The 11,606-nt window shown below is 46.1% G+C and overlaps 1 protein-coding gene across 1 annotated transcript; it reads right to left on the minus strand.

The window, feature by feature from the left end:
- Window positions 1–4,333: 4,333 nt before the first annotated feature.
- On the minus strand, window positions 4,334–9,087 carry LOC119285603 (transcription factor RF2b-like). The gene is made up of 4 exons (XM_037564926.1): window positions 8,384–9,087; window positions 6,084–6,216; window positions 5,471–5,555; window positions 4,334–5,036 (listed from the first exon to the last, which is right to left on the minus strand). The coding sequence occupies exons 1-4, from the start codon at window positions 8,872–8,874 to the stop codon at window positions 4,675–4,677; spliced, it is 1,071 nt and encodes a 356-aa protein (XP_037420823.1). The 5' UTR covers window positions 8,875–9,087; the 3' UTR covers window positions 4,334–4,674.
- Between the last annotated feature and the right edge of the window lie 2,519 nt (window positions 9,088–11,606).

Below are 11,606 nucleotides of genomic sequence, written 5' to 3' on the forward strand. Positions count from 1 at the left end.
TTATGTGGCTGCTACGGGCTTCTAGCAAGAACGTTCTTTACCTACGCATAAAACCACAACGGTGTTTCATCAAGTTTGATGTTTTAACCTTCTTCAAGGACCGGCCACAATCAAATTCGATTCAACTAAAGTAGGAGAAACATACACCCGCCAGCCACCTTTATGCAAAACTAGTTGCATGTCAGTCGGTGGAACCGGTCTCATGTGCATGAACATGTAAGGTTGGTCCGGGCCGCTTCATCCCACAATACCGCCGAATCAAAATAAGACATTGGTGGTAAGCAGTATGACTATCACCGCCCAAAACTATTTGTGTTCTACTCGTGCATATCATCTACGCATAGACCTGGCTCATGATGCCAATGTTGGGAATCGTTGCATGGAAAACAAAAAAAATTCTACGCACACACAATTATCTATCCATGGAGATGCATAGAAACGAGGGGGAGAGTGTGTCTACGTACCCTCGTAGACTGTAAGCAGAAGCGTTTCACAATGCGGTTGATGTAGTCAAACTTCTTCGCGCTTCAACCCATCAAGTACTGAACGCATGACACCTCCACGTTCTGCACACGTTTAGCTCGGTGACGTCCCTCGCCTTGTTGATCCAGCAAGACATCGAGGTAGTAGATGAGTTCCGTCAGCACGACGGCATGGTGACGGTGATGGTGAAGTGATCCTCGTAGGGCTTCGCCTAAGCACTACGAAAATATGACCGGGGGAGTAAACGGTGGAGTGGGGCGCCGCACACGGCTAAACAATTGTCTGGTCTAGGGCCGCTCTAAGTAGGTATGAATCCTACTTGGGCTCCTGCCCTTGGCCTCGCCCCCCTGCCATGTTTGTCGAAGGGGGGAGGAAAGAGGGGGGAGGGAAGGAAGTGGGAATCCTAATCCACACTTACCTTTCCTTTTCCCCTTTCCTTATCCTCCTTAGGCCGACCCATATGGGGGGCGCACCAGCCCCTTGTGGCTGGTGTGTTTCCCTTCTTGGCCCATAAGGCCCATATCTTTTGCCGGGGGTGTCCAGAACCCCTTTCAGTGACCCGATAAGTACCCGGTACCCCTCGAAACACTTCCGGCGTCCGAATACTATCATCCTATATATCAATCTTTACCTTTCGACCATTTCGAGACTCCTCGTCATGTCCGTGATCTCATCTGGGACTCCAAACAACATTCAGTCACCAAATCACATAACTCATATAATACTATATCGTCATCGAACGTTAAGCGTGTGGACCCTACGGGTTCGAGAACTATGTAGACATGACCGAGACACCTCTCCGGTCAATAACCAATAGCGGAACCTGGATGACCATATTGGTTCCTACATATTCTACTAAGATCTTTATCGGTCAAACAGTTATGACAACATACGTAATTCCCTTTGTCTATCGGTATGTTACTTGCCCGAGATTCGATCGTCGGTATCTTCATACCTAGTTCAATCTCGTCACCGGCAAGTCTCTTTACTTGTTTTGCAATACATCACCTCGCGACTAACTCCTTAGTCGTTTGCTTGCAAGCTTATGATGTGTATTACCGAGAGGGCCCAGAGATACCTCTCCGATACTCGGAGTGAAAAATCCTAATCTCGATCTATGGCAACTCAACAAACACCTTTGGAGATACCTGTAGAGCATCCTTATAATCACCTAGTTACGTTGTGACGTTTGATAGCACACAAGGCATTCCTCTGATATCCGGGAGTTGCATAATCTCATAATCGAAGGAATATGTATTTTACATGAAGAAAGCAATAGCAATAAAACTGAATGATCATAATGCTAAGCTAACAGATGGGTCTTGTCCATCACATCATTCTCCTAATAATGTGATCCCGTTATCAAATGACAACCCATGTCCATGGTTAGGAAACCTTAACCATCTTTGATCAACGAGCTAGTCAAGTAGAGGCTCACTAGGGACATAGTGTTTGTCTATGTATTCACACATGTATTTAGGTTTCCGATCAATACAATTCTGGCATGAATAATAAACATTTATCATGAATAAGGAAATATAAAATAACAACTTTATTATTGCCTCTAGGGCATATTTCCTTCAAGGGCATGGGACACGAGCTGGCTCACGGGACTCAAGGCCCTGCCGTCTCCCATGCCCTAGTCTTCCTTGTCGGAGACCGGAACCCGAACGGTTCCGATGGACGTCGGATCGATGATGGATCCGTCCGGGGACGAGCCACCGACGTCCACCACGATGCGGTTGCGGCGCTCAGACTGATGCGCCATACGAGGCGCTAGAGAATGCAATTCCGCCTCACCGACGTCCGCCGCCGCCTCCCGCGCCCAGTTCCTTGCACGGCGTGCCATGGCCTCGTGGGACGATGGTGCGTCCCCAATATCGGCGCGCCACCGGAGGGGTTGCGTGTCTGCCAGCGCGTTCGAACGCCAGACGGACCGGACGGCCTCTGACGAGGCAGCTATGGCCGGCCTTGCGCCGAGTCCATGGACCATTTGGGCGGACGCAATGGATTCCCGACGGATGGAGTCCAAGCGCAACCGTCCACGGGCCTCCTCCTGGGCACGGCGGAGCGCAAGCCGGATGGCCATCTCCTCCTCAGGGCCGCGCGGGATGAGCTCGGGATCGACGGATCTGGAGGTGAAGGACTCGGATCCGCTGCCCGGCATGCAGGAGACGACCGGAAGGAGCCTGAGACGAGCTTGGGTGGCTGATGGGGAGTGGAAGGGAGGGGAGTGAAGTGGCTAGGGTTTGGTCCGGCGAGCGGATGGGGAGGATTTTATGTGGGGTCGGGTGGGCCAGCGTGGGCTGGGGCCGACGTGGCAGGCGTGCACGGGCGCGCCCGGGCGCCCCCTTAACCGCCCCATATTTGGGCTGGATATGGGGGGCCAGTCAACCCGGGGGTTTGAGGGCCGTTTGAGGGGCTCGTCTGGGTCAAAAAATCGTGATCGAGCGATCCGCCCGGGTGTATGAGGCGGGTTTGAGAGGTCCGGGTGTAGAGTCAGCTAGCCGTCACATAACAATCCATAATATTTTTTGTTGTGTGTACTCCAAAATAATGAATTCCAGAGAGAACATTATTCTATATATGTCCAATAAATACATGTTTTACAAGTCGTGTGTATACTTGTATAGTCATCCACTGGATGATAGTTATTGGCTAATTTGGGCATAAGCAACCCCCTCCTATATATGTACATCTTTGATTGCAAAATAAAAAATGGCAGCTTACCAAGCTGGCAGAAAGCAATTCTATCTTCACTGCATTAGCTGTGACAATATTTATTTTAAAGACACTCTATAAAGAATATCAAGACTGAATGAACATTGGACTGATAAACAACTATGTATTAGAGTGATGTCGAAACACGAAAACTTAGGTTCGTAGTAGCATTACTTGTATTCTTAGGGCATGTACAATGGGGGCAGCAGGTAGGTGCTGCCCCGTGCATCCACGTAGACAGAAAAGCATGAGGCGCTGGTTAAATTTTTTCTCCTCCCAACGCACTGAGCTAAGACCATCAACTTTTGTACCCATCCCCTCTCTCTTTTCAGATTATCTTTGGCCCATTCTTTGGCAAGAGGCAAAAATGCAGAGAAGGACCGGGCTCTCTCTCATCGCGTTGGGACGTTGGACCACAGCCTCTCTCCTGGGGAGCCCGCCTCTTGCAGAAGAATCACCTGTCTCTGCGAGGCATCTACTTTTGCTCCATGCTAGCATCCGAACCTAGCCGGCCTGTCGAGCAACACCCTTGAGGCATACCGTTGGCCATGCCCTTAAAGACATACTCCCTCTGTTCACTTTTATAAGAACAAGTACAATAAGATGATATAGGCAAACTACAAGCCTTTAAATATAATATTTTAGATGAATTGGAGGAGAGAGGAGAGAGAAGAGAAGCGGACAGGTTATGAGAGAGGAGGTGGGCCACGTATCAAAAAAGTAGTACTACATATTTATATGCAACCATTGTACTACTTGCCAGCTATATGGTTGGTTATAAATGATGTAGCAAGACCATATAGCCAGCAGCTGGCTACACTATTAACCATGCTCTAAGACGCTGTAGCCATTTCAGATAGCGGTCAAAACAGTTCAATGTCTGTTGTCTGAAACATCTTATAAAAATGAACGGAGGGAGTAATAAAGCTAGCCATCACAATGAATCAGATTGATGCAATACACATGTAACATCCCCTCTTGTTTTCAAACCTCGGGAAACAAACATGTGCAATTCAAAATCTCAAAACAGAAGATTGGGCTTTAAAATGCTAGTTATGTTACCACCCACTGATGCTGAATACAGACAACAATATATAAAGCAGGAAAAACTAGCTCCACAAGCGTACAATGATGAACATCACAAATTCAAACTGTTCTGACGACAAAAATAGTCAGTCCCAACAACATCAACACGGTATTCTGGGAGGAAGCCCCTCCCAATTCCCCAATATAATCCCAAACAACACATCACGCACGCAGAAAATGAACCCGAAACAAACGGGTGGGAGGAACCCAGGGATCGTGTCTACAAAAATCAGCAACTGAGATTACAACGAATTTCAACTAAAATGGAACAAATGGAATGAAAAATTAAGTTTACAGGACCAGAAACAGCACAAGGATGTCAGAGGCTATGAACAAAGGAACCTAATGAAACTGAGAACTCGATCAGGGTAGGCATAGGCCTGGTTAGAATGTACTGCTGCTTTCGCTGGCAGAGATCGAGCTGCTCTCTGACTTCACAACTGGATGCCCTTTGCTGATGTCCAAACCCTGGAGCCGTGCAAGATGATCTTGTTGCATGATATCTGACAGCGTGTTTGGGTGGGATAGCATCTGATGGTTTGGTACATTAGGATGAGGCGGGTGGAATGGGGGTGGAAATCGGGCACCCCCCTGGTGCTGGGCTGTGTTTTGCTGGGACTGTGGGAAGAAGGACGAGTTGTATAGGACATGTTGCAATCCCACGCTATATGCATCACTGGAATTTGACATCTCACCCGTAGCCATCTTGAGCCTCTCCACTTCCTGCTTCAGTGCGTCATTCAAAGCTGCACAATATACCAGGTTTTGTTACAACATACTGCATGTCACCACTTTGTTCTACATTGGTCCAATATAAATCACTATGTACCACAAATCATAACTCGTAAATAATTCCAGCACTTCGAATAAGATTCAAAATATGCGGTAATTTGACAAAACCAAGTTTAACCCTGTTCCGTGTGTCGTGCCAAGAGAGAAAAGGAGGAATGACAAAGATAACGTCAAATTTATCTTCACCTGGAACAATGACTGAAGCAATGGAAAAACTAGAAGCCTAGATTGACTTATATAGCATTAAACAGAGTGAGCAAGCCAGGAAACAATGATGGGTTGGGATGGCATAGCACTTCCAAAATGATTGCCAGTTCTCTAATTAGTTATGTTACTGATAAGTATTAAACTGCACACTGCACAATGATTATTTATCTAAAATGCTTACCATCACGCAGTTGAGCCTGCTGCTCCATGGCCTGCAACCTTATCTTGAGCTCTGCATTTTCTGAAGAAAGCCCAGTTGTATCTCTCTGCAAGGGAATAACACACAATGTTTAACAGGCCTCAAGTAATTCAACTCAGCAGCACAGCAACCTAGAAACATGATGCGCCTTCAATAGCCAACAGCATAAAAATATACCAACCGCTAGAACGAGATGGTCAAAGCCAATATTAACACAATTATTTATTCTCGCATGCAGAGAATCAGGATTAACTCTCCAAATGTACACACAGCCATATACTCCCTCCGTACCACAATATAAAACATTTTTGCAGTTCAAATAGAACTGCAAAAACGTCTTATATTATGGTACAGAGGTAGTACAATCCAATGGATGCTTAGATTGATCACAACATATGCAATAGCCCTAGTCCATACATCCAAAGAAGTCAGATGCAATTTGCAACGAGCTGTGATCTGGTAGCTGATATAGCCAGCTTGTTTAAAGGAAATATGTTATATTGCCGTTACAGTGTTCTCACTACAATAAACTAGATAAAGTTACTGGGCCTGATACCCATGATACAACAGACAGATGGAAAATGGGAAATGATACCTGAAATAGCGTGAGCTGAGCTGAGAGAGTGGTCGCTTCAGTCTGAAGAGTTTGAACCTTCCGCTCAAGTTCTGTCATATAACGAGCCTTCCTTTCTTTTGATCTAGCCGCAGATTGCCTGTTTGCTAGAATTCTGCATGGTTACAAACTCAGAGAGTTAACACAAGGTTACAACTGTTTCGAATTTTTTAGAAGAAAAATGTATTGCATGTAAAAGATTTGGGGGCATAGGCGCATAGCACAACTCAACAAAATTAGACAATGCCTTAAGCTGTATAGTTAGAAATTACTACTAGTAGTTATGTATGTGCAACACACAATCCAAAATTTAGAAGTTTCTGATTTTAATCGGCAATAGTGGTGAGACGCCAGCGATGGCACAGTTCGCGGCTTACAGGGTTGTGGTTTGGGGATCAAGTCGACTGATGTGAGAACATTCCAAATTACGATGTTTTTTTGCGGGGATAAAGATGTTTGTTTTGGAATGCTAATTACGGTGATTTACATTTTTGGAATGCTAGTTATGGTGGTTTATTTTTTAGAATACTAATTACGGTGATTTGATTGATTGATACGACTGTTTTTTTGGAATGCACGGTGCTTTGATTGAGATTCAAGGTGCTTTAATTGCTACAACGTCATTGGAGCAATGTAGGCCATTGGATCTAAGATAATGAAGGGCTGATATTCAATGTTCTGCCACAACTCGCTTGTTTAATACTACTAGTAGTGGAGATGGAGATATTAAATGTAAAACCAGAGGAAGTACTGTTAAAGATTATCACTGATAACGTCTCCACAATATTGAAGAGACTAAGGTGATGTTTGGTTCTCTAGTCCTAGGACTTTTTCTAGTCCCAACTAAAAAGTCCCTAGTCCCTAAAAAGTCCCTCCCTGTTTGTTTCCAGAGACTAAAAAGTCCCTAGTCCCTTCCTAGAGGTTATTAAATGACCATGTTGCCCCTAGTATATAGAAAAATAACAATTAAACAACACCATGGGGTGGCGGGCCAATGGGTGCATGGAGGGGCATTGTTGGAAAAGTCCCAAAAAGACTCTCTTTGAGAGTCTTCTTCATTTAGTCCCAAATGCCTAGTTTAGTCCCTAAAAAGTCCCTCCCGTTTGGTAAAAAAGTCTCTAAGAGGGACTTTTTCTAGTCCCTACATAAAAAAGTCCCTGGAAACAAACACCCCCTAACTGCCGCACCACATGTTTAGAAGGAAGTGTGATTTTTAGAAATGAAGACCCCAACTGTTTATAGCTACAGCGCCAACTTGGTTTTAATCAATGCGATGTCATTTTCTCTAATTTGATTGACTGTTATTGACCTGAACCATTCCAACAGAGAAATGTAGGTGAGAACGGGAAAAAATTGGCATGCATTAGCTATCATTGGTCTCCTACTTGCTTTCACTATCAACTCACACAAATACATACAATTGGTTACAATAAGTTTGCATGGGTCACTAGTCTTTAGTTTTCTTTTGACTATAGGATTCGCATTTGTCCAATACCTTTCCAAGCATCACAACTAAGTACTCCCTCTGTAAAGAAATAGAGTAAGGCTAGTCATAGTGGGGAGTAACTTAGACTAGTGTCATGCATATGACACTAGTCTATGTTATTACTTTTATAGTGCAAAGTAATACTATAGAAGTAGTATCATAGATGATTGCATTTATTACAATGTAGACTCATTCTACTTTGGGTTCCGTTATGTTACAGTAACATAGTATGTTACTCCAAACACCTCTCTCCTCATTAACTACATGTCACATAAGCAAATTTGTCTTGAAAAACGTTATGTTACTAGCTAAGTTACTCCCACTATGACCAGCCTAAGAGCGTTTAGATCACCACTATACAAGACTTGCAGTTAAATAATTAAGCGAATTACAGCTACCCATTATTACTACTGAAGATGTTCGTAGACCCGCCAACTGCCCAGCACCCGGCAGAAGGCGTTTTAAAGCATGCGCCATCACACAGAAACAAGCAGCTATCCAAAACCCCACCAACCAAACGCTAAAGAACCACCACCTTAACTTCCCACCTGCCATCCAACCATCCAACACAATGCACAAAGAAACAAACAGTACGCTAGGGACAAAGAAACAAATTAAGCCGCAAATGCGCATATTTTTCCCTAAGCTCACGAAAAAAACGATAATTGTCCTTGAATGCCTCACGCCATTGCCTGCCACCTAGTAGCAGGAATGAAAGAAGTTGATCTGTAGTATCCGTACTAACTGACACTAGCGCAAGTAACATTGAGCATCGGTGTGTGGGGGAGATCGGGACCTTTTGGCGCGCTTGGGGTCAATGGCTGCGAGCTCGGCGAGCTGCTCGGGGGACATGGCCTTCTTGGCCTCCAGGACATCGGCCAGCGCTTGGGCGGCAGCAGCGTCCCTCCGCGCAGCGCTGCCGGCAGCGGAGAAGAGGCCGGAGCCGTCGACGGAGCTGCTGTAGCGGTGCTTGGGGCGCGGCGGGGAGGAGGTCTCGGCGGCGCGGTCGCGGTCGCGGTCTGAGCCCGCGGCGGGGCCGGAGGAGATCTTCTCGATGTCCATGAATGTGGAGAAGAGGTCGTCCTCGGAGCCGATCTCGTCGAAGCCCGCGGAGGCGTCGCCGTCGGCGCCGCTGCCGATGTCGAGGTCGTCCGGGAGGCGGAAGGCGACCTCAGATCTGGCGCGGCGGTGGTGAGCCCCGCGCATGGCCGTGGCCGCCGCCGCCATGGACGGGGAAGGCGGCGGGAAGGGCCGGCCCGGCGGATCGGCGGGTTTGGGCTGCTGCATTGGGCGCTGGAGTGGCCGGGCAGGGCCAGGGATTGGGGGAGGAAGCTGTAGATAGGGCGCGCAGGCGGCGGCGGCTGCTGCTGCTGCGCCTGTGTGTTTTCCTGTAGCGTTCGGGTTTGGTCTGGTTTTTAAGAGGTGGGGCTGGAGTGGGATCTGGGACTGTGAGATGGGACTGGGAGTGGGAAGGGAAGGAGGAGGGGATGGGCATGCATGTGCATGTGAGCGGAGCGCTCACGGGGAGGGACGACCGGACGCGCCACCTTCTTCTCCTTGTTCTCTCCTACAGTACCAGCTAGGGGCGGAACCGGGATCGGCACGTGCGCATGCTTGTGCGTGTCCATCGGCGCAGGCACACAGGGCCGACCGGTGGATCTCGCCCGCGACCTTCGCTGGTCTGGCTATGGACAGCTGTGGACATCCACCAAAGGGCTGTTTGGGCATTAGGCCAACTCCAAGGGGCCGATTGATTTTTTGTCTCCATGGGTGTAAGCGAACAAAAAATATGGTCCAACACGCCAACGCAATTTTTTTTGAGCCGACGCAAATGGACGGCTGCCCGTTTTATTGTCAATTTTTGACTCATTTTCAGCCAAAATTGGGCATGGCTAGAGACGGCGGATGCTCGCACTGTCTTCTCTGTGTCCTCCTCTAGCCCGCTCGTCTATACCACAACAGTCACTCTTGTTCTTTTGGGTTGGCTCTAGGGGCGGAGTCCGGTAGTCGTCATTGTTGGCCCATACAGGTCCCACTATGTACTCATCTTGATTAGTTGGTAGCATCGTCCTCATTTCGGTTAAATCTTCCCCATTGATTTTTTATCTCGTCAATTTGTTTTAACTGGTTTTTAACCCACTAATCTACTTAATTTGTTTTGTAGTATCTGTCTAATTTAGTAATGTCATTAAGGAAAGAAATCTATCACTGTGATCTCGTTAAAATAATCAATCTTTATAGACCAAGTCTATTTAAAAGAATCAATGTTTGATAACATAGGGCAATTTATAGAAAGAAATCAATGTGTGATAACACAACCCAATCGGTTTTCAGTATTGGTTTGAACTCCTCCACTCTTGTTAACTACCCACAACAAAGTGGCCAACCAACTGGTTAAATTTCGCATCACCGGTTTAATTTCACCTCATCCTTTCACCACCCCTTTCATGTTGTTTTTTCTCCCTCGCACGTAATTCCCCTCCCTCTATTGACCCAACTCATCCCTCTCTCAGAAAAATCATCACTTTGACGATCTCTCCAATCCTTCTGTCCCTCGACCATCTTTTTCTAGGGTTCCTCAACATCACCGCCCCTCCGCCACACCTGCCACCACCAGCTGGTGGCCGAGATCAACCTCGTCAAGCGTGGTATGGTCGAGGACCCGACTCGTGGGACGATGAAGTCGATGTCATTGCCTCACCCTAGGGCAGCATGTGTCTACGACCACGACACAGGCATCGAGGGCCTCCGCAAGGGCTCTCCATCCGCCACCCCCTACTGGGCCATGGCTATGCACATTGTAATCACGACACTGCTCCATCCCTTCGGGGTAGTCGCCCCGTCCTGCTTCACCTCCTCGCCGCCCCAAACCCCCCACCCTCCAGAGACATGGGCCAGCTAAGGAAATCCTTCCGTCTACCCCCTCTTCGGTCAGGCCATGCAGCTCTGCCTCCGCCGGAAACACCGCTTTCGTTCACCTTTGTGGTCAAATTCCTTGAAGATGTAGTTAACCCAAAATATCTTTTATTGGAACCATTAGATTTATTAGTAGTTTTAGCCATTACATTTCTAGAGGGCCTGAAGTGAAGCAAAGAAACTTCTATCCGGTAAGGAGGTGACACTCTTGGATGGTGAGAAATTATTGATGTTTGGTAATGAAAATAGTATTATATGACAAATATTATAGAAATATAATTACATGAAAATAAATTTTAATTATGTTGTCATACAAAAAAATTGGCCATACCTATATATTCACAACCCTCTTATTTTTATTATTACATTGTTCTTTGTTATACATGATAGTCCAACTATGAAATTGATTACACCTTACATGTGTACCGACCAAACTTTCCTAACAGAAGCACTTCAGACTCAAATGGACACTCTGCAGTTGTGTTGGACACACCACTTCAAACCCTGTTGTGTAAGTCACAATTCCTAGCAGCAACCGTTATGACAGTGCAATGCCAGGATCGCTAGAGACAAGGATTCGAGGAGGACATGATGGTAGCTATCGACAAGGATTCAAGAAGGACCAGACACCACGGTAGTGGTTGTAATATTAGCCGAGACGAATCTGAAAAAATAGAGTCAATATGTGGAGGTATGGTGGATTTTGCAAAAAATGATAGATTTTTGCTAGAGGGAATTGATCTATGTGTATGCACTAATTGCATTTGCTTCATGCCGCAATATGTTTAGCCCGCTATTAGAATTATATTATTTTTTATTATTTGTAATGTGTTATAAAACATATTAAACAAAGTATAGTCGGCCCGTGCCATCATGGTGTGTAAGCGTTTGTAATAATATAATATGTTTCATGTGACAAGATTGGTGAAAGTGCATCTTCGTGGAATTTAAGTGTTGAGGGATAAATTAGGATTCCTATGTAACTACCCTTGCATCACATAGTGAAATATGGGAGAACATACATATTTCACATGCACAAGAGTGGATTAATAAAATTAGTGTGAATAAGTTGAAGAACTATCAACCACAAAAAAAATTGAAGA

The sequence above is a fragment of the Triticum dicoccoides genome, chromosome 4A (assembly GCF_002162155.2).
Source record: "Triticum dicoccoides isolate Atlit2015 ecotype Zavitan chromosome 4A, WEW_v2.0, whole genome shotgun sequence".
NCBI classification, from domain to species: Eukaryota; Viridiplantae; Streptophyta; class Magnoliopsida; order Poales; family Poaceae; genus Triticum; species Triticum dicoccoides.